Source organism: Convolutriloba macropyga, chromosome 7 (assembly GCF_964194025.1).
Source record: "Convolutriloba macropyga chromosome 7, txConMacr16.3, whole genome shotgun sequence".
Classification (NCBI taxonomy): Eukaryota; Metazoa; Xenacoelomorpha; order Acoela; family Convolutidae; genus Convolutriloba; species Convolutriloba macropyga.
Window position 1 is genome coordinate 64,847,466 of NC_134474.1, and position 16,040 is coordinate 64,863,505.

General features: G+C 33.4%; 1 protein-coding gene across 1 annotated transcript; it reads right to left on the reverse strand.

The window, feature by feature from the left end:
• Window positions 1-2,843: 2,843 nt before the first annotated feature.
• LOC142343106 (acetylcholine receptor subunit alpha-type acr-16-like) lies at window positions 2,844-15,503 on the reverse strand. The gene is made up of 4 exons (XM_075394792.1): window positions 15,489-15,503; window positions 4,869-5,055; window positions 4,161-4,361; window positions 2,844-3,040 (listed from the first exon to the last, which is right to left on the reverse strand). Exons 1-4 carry the CDS (start codon window positions 15,501-15,503, stop codon window positions 2,844-2,846), a joined length of 600 nt encoding a protein of 199 aa, XP_075250907.1.
• Window positions 15,504-16,040: the final 537 nt, after the last annotated feature.

Below are 16,040 nucleotides of genomic sequence, written 5' to 3' on the forward strand. Positions count from 1 at the left end.
CCGTAAAAGTTGGCGCACAAATTGTTAGTTTGTCTCGGAAACAGGGTTGCAAGGTTGTTTTCATAAACAATTTACCCTAATTTTTATTTTGATTGAGACCTGTGTCTCTAGAATCTACAACAAAGCATTTAAAAACTTAAAAGCGATAAAGTTTCTCAACACGATATAAGTAATGAGAAACGTCTATCAAAAGTTGTCATATTATACGTTCAAATCAGTGCTAATTAGGGGAAATAGTCCTCAAAAAGAGTTAATCGTGGCTTTAAAAACTATCAAGGAATAACCTCTAATTGAGGTTAGAGCTTTTCTAATAATTAAATGTATCCCAAGTTTGCGCTCCCTCGAGCAAAGAAAAAAAACAACTTTTGCGCTCATATTACGTCTGTTTTTTGCAACTCCAAATAATTTCAATGAGAATGATCAACCCATTGACGAAAAATGAACGGAAAAAACTTGCCTATCTCAAAAGAATATGAATAGAATCACTGTTTTTAAATGGCTTTTTATTTAAAAGTATTCAAATCACTCATCCGAAATAAGTCTTTCTGTTAAATCTGACTGACATTAATAGTCCCCCAAAAGGTTATCTATTACAGAAAAGAGTGATAATTTCAATTAAAACCTTGTTGTTCACCTTTTGAGCAAACTGTCTGTGACAAAAGTGTTAGGGCAAGATAAAATTCCATCCGTTTCCAAAATAGATGTCAAATTTATTTAGAGTTTGGAACGGTATTTCTTGAGTGAATTATTAAGTAAAATGCTGCATATTGAAAAAACTATATCCTATTCAGGAGGAAAACAGAATAACAGTGTCGAGTGCTCATTTTGCACCAGTCATTCTAACGTGATCGCTGCAGAATGAAAATGCTACTGTTCCCTTGTAATGTTGATAATATTTAGTTCTTAATTATTTAGTTAACAGACCATATTTGGCACTTAATTCCGTCTAGAACAATAGGCCCTAATTTGTTTATGTTCATGAACAAAAATCGGATTACAAGATAATTCTAAACACGCAAAAATCTGTAGCATGGAACTGAAACACTCTAAGAATTGCGATCTTAACCATACACTCTTTGACAAATTTAGACGCACAAAATGCAATCTTATTTGGCAAACTGTCTGTTTTAGAAACCATTCTTAGTCAATATAACTTAAACAATATAAAACTATGGAAGCATGATCAAGTTCAACCGATTTCACGTGTGACTCAAAATACAGCTGCTTATAAAAACTGGCCAAGTTCAATCTGGAATTCCTCTGTACGTAAGCTTGTCAGCTTATCCATGCGTCCATTGATAAAAAAATCCAGAGAAACGGCTAAATTATGTTGACTAAAAATGGTTTCTAAAACAAGCAGTTTATCATGTGAACTTGCATTTTGTGCATTTATTTTTGCTGATGAGTGTACCTACTATACTGGCCCGCTTGAGAGATCACCAAATACCAACATGGAACCAACATATACAAAAAATAAAGATCAATAGAGACAACCGAAGACCGGAACACCGTGACTAGAACACATGTCCTTCCGTCATTTTTTTGTTTCTAGGTTAAGTTCGTTATTATAATCCCTTTCAACTAGAAATGAAATCTGGCGAGATATTAATTGAAATTGAATCGTTAGGTACAAGCTGATATTACATATCCGCAAGCGGTTATAACTGTATCATTATTCGCTTAAAACTCAATTGTTACACATCTAATTAATTAATTGTTAGTTGCCTCAATTGATTCTTAAGGTAAGTTACATGTCAGTAAATCAGTAAAACAAAAAATGTACAGTCAATGCGAAACAAATAATTTAAAGTTTGAGATGATCAATCGCTTTAACATTCGAAATTTTCTCTAAAATACAACCTAAGCACAATTTTGTGAATCGGATTACTTTTTTCTTGAAATTTAAAATGGAATGATATTTTTTGATAATCTAAATAATCCATCATGGTATAAGTTGTATTTCAGAGTTTTTCCAAATTTACATTTAGTTTGTCTTTTCCGCATCTAAATTTTATCATGAGGTCACCCTGTTACTGATGTTGCTGCTTTGAAAAATTTCATTAATATTTTTTCAATTTAAGTCTTAAAAAACCGATTACTGTGGGTGTTCCCGGACTTGTGTTTCAGAGTTCTTCAGCGCTGAACCAAGACATTTCCAGAGTAAAAACCTAATTCAATTCTGAAACATTGTATCTCCATAATATTTTAAATTTCTTTATGTGCAGTATTTCTTCATTATAAATAAATTGAGGCAATAGAGTTCGCCCAGGCTAAATTTATCCTATAAAGTCTGAAAATTACTCATACTTCAAATTCAGTGTGAGCGGAATGAAGTCATACTTTTGTAGCTTTTAACTGATAATTACTATAGTAGTATGCACACTATTTTTACTTAAGCTGGTTTGTAGGAAATTACAACAAAGAACATTTAGCTTAGTGGTTACAACCTGATATGCAAATTAAATGTCACAAGTACCCACGCAGAAGTTTGAATCGAGTATAAAACAAATCTTGTTGGCGGGAGTTAAGTTGAACGTATTTTTTCTTCATGAAGTAAATTTTACTCAAAAATCAGACTGGCCAGTGTAAATTGTGACATGAACAGAGTACTGGTCATCCAAAAAAACAGAATGTCTCTAGACTGATTCAGCGCTGATTTGCTCTGCCACCAACCTCCGGGTTATCAATTACTGCATACAAATTTTGCGTATTGAAAATTATAATACTTTGTTTTCTTTAGTGAATTTTTTGAAAGACAATATTTGTCATATTATTAAATTTAAATCTCATATTAGTGTTTAGTTCTCAAAAATATCATTCATATCTTGCCAGAAAATGTAGACCTAACTTAAAGGAAACGTTTGACTCCCTATGATGTAGTAAAGAGGCCTTCTCCGCAACCGAACTTCGGCTTCGAATTTTTCATAAAACTCTTCATATTGTGTCACATGTCGTTTCACGTACACTCTCACTGGTCTGAGAAGTTCCCATTGATCATTTTCGATGTAGAATTTAAGAACTGCTTCTGTCGAAAAACTCACTGAAAACAAGTAGCAACAAAAACGTTATTTGATTTTTTATCACTATTAGCTAAATTGATGAAACTAAAACTAAACTCGCTCCCGCGATAGCTGTTAAACTACAATTAGCTAAACTGTTACCATTACCTACAGTTCTGTTAATCTATATGTTTCGCGTTCTGATAGGTTCACTTTACTTATCTAAAGTTTTTGAAATTTTTCCGTCTTCATCTTAACCCATAACCCTCACACTTAACTTCGACCTGCATATATGAGAAAAATTTGTATCAAAATCATGTCGTCGAAAATTCGTTATTTAAAGGCCCTCTTCCGTTGAGAACCCGTGAGCAACAGGTTTTTTGTTCTTTAGTAAGGCATTTGAACACTGGCGGGGCCTGATTACATTAGGCTGCAAGACATTGCAAAATAATGTAATTTAATAATTCTAGTTTTCTCATTAAAAACGAGATTTTAAAGATGGTTAAGTAGATCAGACAAAGTGAGGTACGGCACGCTCAGTATCATAACCAATGGATTTTTGTTGATCATACTTTGTCTGATTAATAAACAGATCTTAGGTTTTCTTGTTAAAAAATGCTGGCGTAGATAGCTATGTTAATATAACTGCACCTAGCCCCCACCCCTTTCTAATTGCCTGATCGTTCACACGAAACTGAACCTGGTAAGAACAACAATCAATCGCTGTCCTTAAATTATGCCATTAATGGAGTGTCAAATAAAACGCACTTTTTCTGATAACTGGTTTGAAGAATTCCTGATTATCTATGATATTCTGCTCATTTTATTTTATTCATATCCGCGAAATAAATGTTTAACAATCTCTTTATGAATTTTATAAGTGCTTGATCGTGCACATTCTTTTATATATGGTTCATTATACAAAAACTATTTCGAATCAGGGGTTAGGATAACTCAAGATTTCATGACACACATTTTGGGCTACCCTTGTTATAGGGCCACGCAGTTATCTATTTTTTTTATTTTTCTTTGCGAGAGATTTTTACTTTTTTCCTACTTTCAACTTAGAGGGATTTTATTTCGATCATTCTTTCACTCGTATGGGCTCTACTTCTTTTTTGACTTTTATTACTAAATACAAGAATATCTCAATGCACTCACCTAAATTGTACAGCACAAGGGGGTTGAAAAGTGACCCAATGATGAAGTAGCATGTCTGCTCGTCAAACGGGAAATGTGTGACGTCATAGCCACAAGACAACTTCACAGCAATCAGAGAGCTTTTCAATGAGACGAAACCATCGTAGATTATATACACATCTGGATTTGTGATATATCGGATATCGATGGCGTTCAAAATCACTAAAACAGTTGCTGAAATCAGTTTCTTGACAACATTGCCCCAATCCCAGCAATCCCCGTTAACCAGAACAAGTTGTTCTGATCAAAACTGCCTGTTCCTGATAACTAAATGTGATAACTAAATTAATTGCAATTGGGCTGCATTGTGAGCTGAACCGTTGCTGATGTTTTAATATTAATATTATTGACCATGAGTTTGATAACCAAGTTAGAATCTATTCTGTTTGTGTTCCCCCCTCCGCACTCCCCCCACCCCGCCCTCAGTACGTTATGCGCAACCCAGTACGTTACTGCACGTACCATTACATAGTAAATTATTATGTAAAAATATGGCACGTGCGTCTGGGGGTGCAAATGAGCTTGGGGGCGCAAACGGAAATGATTACCAAGTTAATCGTCAATTTTTATCGTTCACAGATCAAAAATTTATCGATTTCTTCCAAATTCTAGCAGTTCTTTTGTCAACAGTGGTCTCACCGAATCAATCCATCGTTTAATAATTATTACCAAGGTCAGATGTCCAGATCTTCTCGCTCTGTGTGAACTTGAGTTGTGAAATGTTGTTATACTCTGCTGGGTGCCACACTACAGAGTCAGAGAAGTATGATATGTAAAAGGCTGCTTTGGTGTACCACAATCCGTTCTTTTCATCAACATCCAACACTTGATGAAGTTGAAATTCCACAAACAAAGTCTGTAAAAGTTTACTACCAAATTCGTTTGTGAAAATGTTTTTAACTTTTCTGAACAATGTTAAAAATAAATGTTGAAAAAAATGAAGGTACAGAAAAGACCCCATCGTCCAGAACACCGAACTTAAACGACCCAAGATAACGTCGGTATCTTCGAGTATAAAAGCAAGAGAGCTTCGTTTTCTTGGACATCTTTGGTTTTGTTGCAAGGGAGATTCTTTGTCGTCATTATTGGACGCACGAGAGATCCTGTGTCGTGGTTTTTGGACGCATTTGAATTTCGGTATTTTGGGTTTAGTTGACTCGGTATATTCGGCGTTTAATCGTAAGAGATTTGCGGCTTTAGACCTAAGAATTCGTCGGTTGTTCCCAAACAAAGTTTCAGGTTATCTGTTTATAATGGGGTCAAGTGATATGATAGAATTTTTTAGAGGAAATTAAAACCTACTTCATAAAGAGAAGTTCTGAAAGAACGTACAAATCGTGGAAATTTTTCAACCAGTTGAACAAAAACCAGTTGAACAAATATAAAATTCTCCGTTGTTTTGAACTTAAAATGCATCATTCTTGTTGAACATATTTTGTTGATTAATTCTCATTCACTAAAATTTGATTGTCGTATACTTTATTTTTACACGTACAGTTATTGACAGTTGGTAACGCTTGAAACCAAACGTGCCCACCGTTTTTGTCTAGTCTGCTTGACTAGGGGATGTTTCTGAAGACTGCGCAAATTCCCTGTTAGCTCTTACTGGTTAAATCAAGAAAAAAATCTTGTTATTTTTCTCAACGATATCAGATAACTCTTTCTGAGGAACGGCTGTACCAAATCTCTCTTACGTTTAAAAACGAAAAGTGAAACTCTCTTACGTTTAATAAAACAACGATACCCAATCTCTCCTATGCTAAATGCTCGGCAAAAACGACAATACCGACGATATCTTATGTTTAAAAACTATCGATTTCTTGACTAGCACCGACCCTAGTTGTATAGTAAACCAGTCGTGATTCATCAAACTCCAATGGTAAGTTATCAATTCACTGCTGAATCGTGGTATCTGGAGGCTTAATTGATCATTACGGTCTGTCCATTGTTATTTCAGGATTCTAAAACGTGCTGACAATAGAAATTCAATACTGTTCAGAACTTTTTCAGATACCTAAATTGTTTTTCACTGAATTCTTGTCCAGGATATAAGAAAATCCGTGAATTGCAGCTTTAGGATTCAGCGCTGATGTACTCTCGGATTACAAACCGGGAGAATAATTCTCTCAAGACTGTCAGAAACGTTCAAAACCAAAACAAAAACGCGTAACAAAAGTTAAGCAAGAACAAAGGGTAATAAACAAACTGGTAATATAAAATTAGTTAAAAGCCAATTTCTACGTTTTCACACATTCAAACTGGAACTTCCTGCCTTTATTCTCAATTTTTTGCGGTCATTCTCCCCTGACCGCATTCTTAAAACACTCGAAATCTTTGTATTTCTTTTATTTTAGTCTGCACATGGCGAATTTCAGTCTGGGTGGTCTGCCTAGCCTCTCCAGTGCAGATCTTCTCGAAAGAATTCACGTTTTGAAGTAAGTACACCCCGGTTTGGCGGTGAATTTTCGTAAGAAATCCGGTGAAATGCGTTGACAAAAAATAAATTTCACCGCCTATTTCTTACATCTTTTTGCGGTCAACTGCAATGAATTATTTATTTTTCAACCGATTCTCGATATTCTTACGAAAAAGAAGCTTTCTGACACGGGTTTGAACCTTTGTCCTCCTGTATGACTTCGACTTTTTATTCCACTGCGCCAACTGTCACCTTATTCTTTGATATTCCTTATGAATTTTATTAAGATAACAACCAAACTGAACAACGATTCAAGGCCATTTTAAGCAGTGAAGATATAATAGCATGACAAGCGAAATTCAAAGCTACATTCTATCGAAGCCATACTGATTTCTTCACTTTGTTCAATATTTATATTTAGTAACCATTATTAGTACTTAATCGTCATACATGAAGTTAAACTGAAACTCAAGCTCGAACTAAACCATTATTGCCACATATTCAGGTGTTCACAATGACACCGAACTCAGCACAAACGGAGAAAGCTATTTTATTTTTTTGCCAGATTCGATGAAATTTTGCGATTTTCTCACCAAAACAGAGAGTGCGGGGCACCGTATAAGGTATCCCGAACCCCAAACTCATCGTTTTCATAGACTTCTACAACATAGTGATCTACAACCAATCAGAGAAGCAAGTTTGATTTATACAGCAGTATAAATCGATCTTGAAAAACTACCAGAAATCAGTTGAACTCGTTAATGTTGTCTTATTAAACCAACATACATTGCGTAGAGTAGCACACTTTCTTGAACAGTAAATTATTTGCTATCGTGTCTTGTTTCTGTTGATAATATTGGTCATTGTAAAGTTTTAAATTAATTTTGACTTGTGAAAAGAGAAATAACTTTGTTATATTCAGTATTTCCTCCTGAGGAACGAAGTTCCCAAGTAAGAGAATATTTGTGCAAAGCATAAAGTCAAATTCTCTTACTGGCTTTAACGAAGCCCAGCATAGTTCATTAAATGCGTTATTGAGCAATTAAGTTTATTGAAAACACAAAGTGTGAAATTTGTTACATTCGATAACTTTGATTATCGCACAGAGTTGAAACACAGATTATAGAAACAAATTGTCCCAGTCAGTGGCTAATACAGTTATCTAGAGCTTTACATCTGGGATTTTGCACTTTCGAATTATAAATTGAGTTATTAACAAAAAACACAAACAAAAATTGATTGTTTTAATTTGAATTATTTTGTTATTCTGAGAGAAACAACTCTGTTACACAGCAAAGCTGAACAATTAGTTATCAGTAGTAATTGAGCAACAACTAATGCAATGGTAAGCTACAGTATAGCGGATAATACAGTTCGCAAATATTAACTGCAAAACACACAATATCAGGACAGATTTGAAAAGGCTGAAACGAACTGGTTGGTGTAAAGTTTTCCTTGACTTTGATAGGATAGCAGCCGTTACAAAGCTTGAGTAAACGTTGGAAAGCAAATGCGGTGACTTTTTGTAAAAAACGCGGTGAAATCCTGTGATACCGCATTCAACGCAATCACCGCATTTCTTACAAAGATTCACCACATTCAACGCATTTCTTACAAAACCAAAACTCGACCCAGGACTAACCCTGCCTAATTTAACTCACCTTGTTATAAAAATCTGTTGGGGGTGAAAATTGGGGGAGAGACTGTGTTACTCTGTTGTAAAGTTCCCGTTCCACTTCTAAGTCCGATTGATAAGAAAACACAAAATTCGAAACAGCAAAGGTGACTAGAAAATGACACAAAAAATATATATGATAAGGCATGATGTTGACGCTTGAAAAAATTTGAAACAATTAATAGCGAAATTATTATTGTAAAACTCTCTGTTTAATCAAATACGCCAAATTTTTAAATATGAAGAATGAATTTGCGCTAAAATGATTTCAGCTGGAAATTTTGTACTACTCATCAAATATTAAATCTTGTGAGAGCATTTGAGGACATTTTTATAATCAGAAGATTTAAAAATTTACTATATTTTCTATTTGAATTTTTTCTTTCTTTGTGTTCTCAAATAACAAAGATTCCCACGAAGATCGAAGCCGTTCACTTCTTGAACAGAGACTTTATAATGCGCTGGAGAAGTACAGTCTGTTGGGTTCTCGTTTCACGCCATAATTTCCCACGTTTCTTCCAGAAAGTGTTATAAGTGAAATTTTTAAGACTATTTTTATTATAGTGTTCTCCAATTTTATCGCAAAGGTTGAAAAGCAGCGATAACATTTTTATGTTAAATTTTCTATGAGAAATGGCGCAGGCTAGAAATAATTGAAGACCAAAATTTTTGGAATTTGAAGATTAAATGGCTCCGTTTTTTTTCTGAGATAAAAAACTAAGGCGTGAAGTGGATCTGGAGTGTGTAGTCACAAGTAGTTATCAGGATACTGCATATAAACTTGAGAAGGAAACCATTGTTGAAGAACAGACTGATTTCCTATTTAAGCGCGCCAAATTGTTGAATATTTTATTCAAAATCAGGAATGATTATTTTAAGAAAAAGACATGAGAGAACTTGGTCCAACAAGCACAGAACGAGTCACTGAATATTATAATTTGATTTTGTGTATTACAGAGAAAAAAACTTTAACTTTCTGGTTACAGGTCAAAGAATCAATTAATTTATTCAAAAAATTGATTGTCCTTTGCATTAAAAATTTTCACGCCTTTCGCTGGAATTTTTTGTTCAAAATTTAACCGCTTTCAACTCATTCAATTACAAAAATAATATTCTTAAAACAAATGGCGCCTACGCAGTGAAGAAGCTTTTAATTTTTTCTACCTCATCTATTGAATGAAAATTGATTTCCTACAAAATTTCTTGACACCTCCTATAGATTTGAATTTGGCAATAACAGTTAATTCTGTCATAGCTACTGTCACGGTTTCTTTTTTAATACTCAATAAAGTATTATTGTTCATTTCCTTTTACAGGTCTGTAAACAAAGACCCATGTGACCTTGTCAGTTTCTTGAATTAGGTTCCTATAAAAGTTAATGTAATCTAAAGGCGCCCAAAAGTACTAATACAACGACCCATGTAGTTATTTACTTTTTAAACCACTTTAATTAATTATAACACTGAACGAACCTAAAAGTCTATAAATAATTGAACCGTACATATCAAGTTTACAGTATTAGCTTTTCCTTACGCTCTACCACCTCTCACTTTAATTGAATGTTCCTTTTTTAAAGTTTGTATTTAAGTTTTTATTTCATTTCGTAAATTAGATTTGAAAAAGTTATTAAATTCATTCTTTTGCATGTGTGATAATTCTTTTGCAGTGAACTTTTAGCCCTGAATCGAATCATCAAAATGCTAAAACGAAACAAAGTTTTGATGAACAGGGTCAAAGTCTGTAAGGTATGCAACTTTAATCAGCAATGGCACCAAATATGAAAATTTAGCAGCTGAAAAAGGCACATTTTGACTACTCAGAGCTAAAAATCACGCCTGATCTCACTTTTGATTTTATCTGGTTTTTCATCCGTTTTTTTTATTTGGTTTGTATCTAGAAGGTTTTCCAATCCATTCGGAGCCCATGCCAGGCCTTTTTTTGTTTACGTAATAAAAGTCTTCTAATTGTGTCAGGACTGCTATGTTATTTATTTTACGGCTGTTGAAAAATGTGAACAAATTGTTTTTTCATTAAAACTGTCAGATTATGAAAACCCACCTCTTAAAAAGTCTACTCTAAGAAACACCGTTAAATGCCTCTTTGTGACAAAAACGATTTGTTTTCACTGATTTTCACTCTAAATCTTAAATTATTCACTGTAAAACCTTGAACAATGCTAAAAAGGAAAACAATTCTCCGCCAGTATTTGCGCATTCATTGTTTAGATCTGCCTCTTCTATTTAATGAAAATTGATTTACTATAAAAACTTTTTACACCTCCAAATGATTTTAATTTGGTAATTGTAAATAAATCTGTCACTGTTACCGTCGATGGGACTGACTAAATACTTAAATAAGTATTATTGTTCATTCCCTTATACATGAGTATAACAACGATCTAAGCAACCTAGTCATCAGGCCGTTTTGTTGAATTAAGTTCCTATAAATGTTACGGTAATCATAAGAGCGACCAAAACTACTAATACATAGACCTATGTACATATTTACTTTTCTAAGCACTGTAAGTGATTAAACCACTGAACGAACCTGCAAAAACAACATATTCGATCCGTATATTTTTTTTATATATTAAGTTTAGAGCATTAGATTTTTCTCACCTTCTACAACCTGTCCCTTTAAGATTGTATTTGAATTCGTATTTAGAAATTTGAAAAAGTTTTTAATTTTGTTTTCATATCTGGTCATTTTTTGTAGTTATCCTTTGGGCCCGGGTCGAAGCATCAAAACGCAAAAATTTAAATTGCTTTTAGTTCGTATTTGAAATTGTTTTAGATTTCTGATAAAAGTTTAATTTCACTCTCATGTGTTGTAATTTGTTTGCAGTGAAGTTTTTGCCACAGGTCGAAGCTCCAAAATGCTGAATTGTTTCTGCCAAAACGCTAAAAAGCAATGTTTCGTTTCCGCCTCTTCAATTGAATGAGAATTGATTTCTCTTTAAAATTTTCTTTACACCTCTTTCTTTTCAAATTTTCTTGACAGCTTTCAACTCATTCAATTACAATTGTGTTATTCTTAAACCAATTTGGGCCTACGCAGTGAGGAAGCTCTCCATTTTTTCCGCCTCTTCTTTTGAATGAAAATTGATTTCCTACAAAATTTTTTCACACCTCCTATATATTTGAATTTGGCAATCACAGTTAATTCTGTCATAGCTACCGTCACGGAATCTTCTCTAATACTCAATAAAGTATTATTGTTCATTTCCTTTTAAATATCTGTAAAAAAAGATCCATGTGACCTTGTTAGTTTCGTGTATTAGTTTCCTATAAAAAGTAAAGTAACCATATAGGCGGCCAAAAATACTTATACAATGACCCATGTAGTTATTTACTTTTCAAACCACAATAATTAATTATACCACTGAACGAACCTTACGCTCGACTACCTCTCACTTTATTTTAACGTTCTTTTTTAAAAATTTTTATTTGTTTGTATTTCAATCATTTTTTGTTTGGTAATTCTTTCGCAGTGAACTTGTAGACCTGAATCGAAGCATCAAAATGCTAAATTGTCTATAAAACGAAACAAAGTTTGGATAATCAGTGTAAAATTTTGTAAAATTTACAACTTTGATCGGCAATGGCGCTTAAACTAAAAATTTGACTACTCAGAGGTAAAAATCACGCCTGATCTCACTTCTGAATTTATCTGGTATTTCATTTGTTTTTTCATTTGATTTTTATCTAGAAGGTTTTTCAATCCATTCATAGCCCATGCCAGGCCTTTTTTATTTAGGAGATAAAGTTCTTTTCAATTTTGTCAGGACTCGTTCTGCTATGTTATTATTTTACAGCTGTTGACAAACGTTAACAAATTGTTTTTTCATTAAAACTGTCAGATTATGAAAATCCACTTCTTAAAAAGTCTACACTAAGAAAAACCGTTAAAAGCCTATTTGTGACAAAAACGTTTTGTGTTCGCTGATTTTCAGTTTAAATCTTAAATTATTCATTGTAAAATCTTGAACAAAGCTAAATTGGAAAACAATTCTCCGCCAGTATTTGCATATTCATTGTTTAAATCTGCCTCTTCTATTTTCTGAAAATTGATTTCCAATAAAAACTTTTTACACCTCCAAATAATTTTAATTTGGTAATTGTAAATAAATCTGTCACTGTTACCGTCGAAGGGACTGACTAAACATTTAAAGAAGTATTATTGTTCATTCCCTTATACATGAGTATAACAACGATCTAAGCAACCTAGTTATCAGGCCGTTTTGTTGAATTAAGTTCCTATAAATGTTACGGTAATCATAAGAGCGACCAAAAGTACTAATACATAGACCTATGTAGATATTTACTTTTCTAAGCACTGTAAGTGATTAAACCACTGAACGAACCTGCAAAAACAACATATTTGATCCGTATATTTTTTGTATATATTAAGTTTAGAGCATTAGTTTTTCTCGCACTCTACAACCTGTCCTTTTAAGTTCGTATTCGAATTCGTATTTAAATTTTTGAAAAAGTTCTTAAATTCATTTTCATATGGTGTAATTTTTTATAGTGATCTTTTGGCCCCGGGTCGAAGTATCAAAACTCTAAAATTTCGATTGCTTTCAGTTTATATTTGAATTTGTTTTAGATTTTTGATAAAAATTTAATTTCACTCTCATATGTTTAAATTTATTTGCAGTGAAGTTTTTGCCCCAGGTCGAAGCACCAAGATGCTTAAACTTTTCCGCCAAAATGCTAAAATGCAATGTTTCGTTTCCGCCTCTTCAATTGAATGAGAATTGATTTCTCTATAAAAGTTTTTTTGCACCTCCTATTTATTTCAATTCGGCAATCACAATAAATTCTGTCATAGCTACCGTCCATGTATCTGCTTTAATACTCAATAAAGTATTATTGTTTTTTCCCTTATACATGAGTATAACAAAGATCGAAGGGACCTAGTTAGTAGGAAGATTTGTTGTATTAATTTTTTTTATTTTTTGTGTTACGGTAATCACAAAAGTGGCCCAAAATATTAATACATAGACCCATGTAGAAATTTACATTTCTAAGCACTTTAGAAAAATATACCACTGAAGGCACCTAGAAGTACAAAACATTTGAACTGTATATTTTAAACCTACGGTATTAGCCTTTTCTTACGCTCTACCACGTCTCCATTCAAGTTGGTATTTCAACTCTTAATTAAATTTTTGAAAAAATGTTTAAATTTACGCTCATGCGTGGTAATTTTTTGCTTTTCAGGGATCTTTTTGCCCCATGTCGAAGCATCAAAATGCTAAAACTGCCTACAAAACGAAACAAATTTGATTAACAGGGCAAATATTTGTAATAATTGCAGCTTTGACCACCAATTGAGCCTAGAAAAAAATTGTACTGCTGAAAACGGCAAGTGATGACTATTCACGGCTAAAAATCACAACAGATCTCACTTTCGATTTTATCTGAAATTTGATTGGATTTTTTATCTGATTTTTTCTAAAAAGCATTTTCCGATACATTCATAGCCCATGTTAGGTCTATTTTTTGTTCGGACAATAAAAGTTGTTTGACTTGTGTCAGAAAGTGTTCTGTTGTGTTTTTTTATTCTATTTCCATTGACTACTGAACAAATTGTTTTTTTCATTAACGTGGTCAAGGTACTCAATTTCACCGCTTAGAAAATCTACTCTAAACAACACCATTAAAAACCTCTTAGCGACAAAAATGTTTATTTATGTTCACCGATATTCACTTGACATCATGAATTGTTCTGTGTAAAATCTTGACCAAGGGTACGTCGGCAATGATTTCTCTACCACTTCCCGGGTCGAGGTGTCACCGCTAAAAATCGCTAAAAGATGTAAGATTTGCGGTGAATTTGAGTAAAAGTGAAAGATTTGCGTTCAATGCGATGAATGCGGTGAAAAAAAATTTTTAAGCGGTGAAAATTTTTTTCAGCGCTTCAGCGGTGAAAGAAAATTTTTCACCGCCACAAGCAGGATGCGGTGAAAAAAAATTTTTCACCGCTAACAGCAGAATGTGGTGAAAAAAATTTTTCACCGCTACCAGCAGAATGCGGTGAAAAAATTTTTTCACCGCTAAAATCGCAAATCTTACAAATATTCACCGCGCTAATTTCAACGCTTATCTTATATTCACAGGAAATATCATTGAAGTAAGTGACAGATGGTGCAGTGGATTACGAGGTTGGTGACACGCATGAGGTAGAGGTTCGAACCCTAGTACGGCAGTTTCTTTTTTGTAAGAATTCCGTTGAATGCGGTGAAAAAAAAATTTTCACCGCAAAATTCAACGCAATTCTTACAAAAATTCACCGCATTCAGCGCATTCAACGCTAAAAGATGCGGGCGCTTTGCGGTGAAAAAAGTTTTTTTTTCACCGCTATTCACCGCTAATCTTACATTATTTTTTGTCAAAACCTCGACCCGGGTTTTTACACATCCACCACATTCGTTGTTAAAGTTTAAAAAATTATGGTATGGGTTGAAATCTGGAATGAATTGCAATGATTTGTACCGTGAAGTTCTCAATAATATTCCTCTTAATAAATGAAATTAGTTTAAAAACCTAAATCACTTTCCAACCCGTTCAAGAAACAGTAAATCGTACATCTGTCCTACATTATTGTCCAATCACTTATTTATCCTATATTATATCAAAACAAACCAAAATTGAACTCTAAATTTCTACGCGCTTGAGAATTGAATATTTTTATGGTACTCGTTTTTATTGGTTTTACTTGTTATTGATGATATCGGTTTGATTCAAACAATTGATAATTGGTAAATTTCGATGTGTAGAAAAGCGGTAACATAATGTATACTGCCTTGCCTGCAAATGGTTAAACGCCCTATCTACTCTGCTATTTTTGAGAGAGAATAACGATTACACCTTGATTGAGGCCGCAAAATTTTTTTCCGCCATAGTAATTTGTGGGTCTGTGATTTTATAAATTTAAAAAAAATTGCTGTCTAACTTAGTGCAATCCACTAATATCGAGTTAAGCTCATAATTATCCGTTATCAGACGGATAGTTCGGGTTCTATCCCCACTGACACCAGTGGACGTATCCCAGATTCTAGTGTAACTAGTGAGACCGTGTAAAAAGCACATAAACCAATTTGCGAAAAAACCTGAATAAAAAAATTATTAAATGATAAAAACTTTCATATGTTCTCTAATCAATATTTAATCAATCTAAAACTAAAACTTACTGTCTCACTTGGCATAGTGGTTAAATCATCGAGTCTAGTTAAGTTGCTTTAGCAAACGGAAGGTTTGGAGTTCCTTCCTCACTGACTCCAGTGAACGACCCCCGATTTGATGAATTACTATAAAACTAAGTCAGATAAAAAAAACCAAATTCACAGTTCTTGAAAAGGATGATCCTTGCTGTGAGACTGTATATGGGACACACCGTGATGGGCATACAGTCAAAAACACTGATATCGGTGGAAACACAGTGATTAGTGTTATTCAGTGTAACTAATGAGACCGTGTAAAAAGCACGTAAAACCAATTTGCGAAATCTGTGAAGCCACTTCGTGGATAACTTGAACAAGAATTGCAGCTTAACTCTAAACTTCTTTGTCAAATTTTTCGACATATTCATTCCCTGAATCTATATCTGGTATGTCTATATCTATATCTATGCATATAAATACAAAATCTACACTTTAATTTTATAAATCTAAATCCGTTGATATGTTGATTTACATTACACATAATACAAGCTATAAATAGATTAGGATCATTATAATGTATAT

Excerpts from the sequence above, each read along its gene's own strand:
- LOC142343106 (XM_075394792.1), bottom strand. Across the intron at positions 4,362-4,868 it reads GATCTGGACATCTGACCTTG|TGATTTTGAACGCCATCGAT; the intron begins GTAATAATTATT and ends CAACTGTTTTAG. Across the intron at positions 3,041-4,160 it reads CCTTGTGCTGTACAATTTAG|TGAGTTTTTCGACAGAAGCA; the intron begins GTGAGTGCATTG and ends ACTTGTTTTCAG.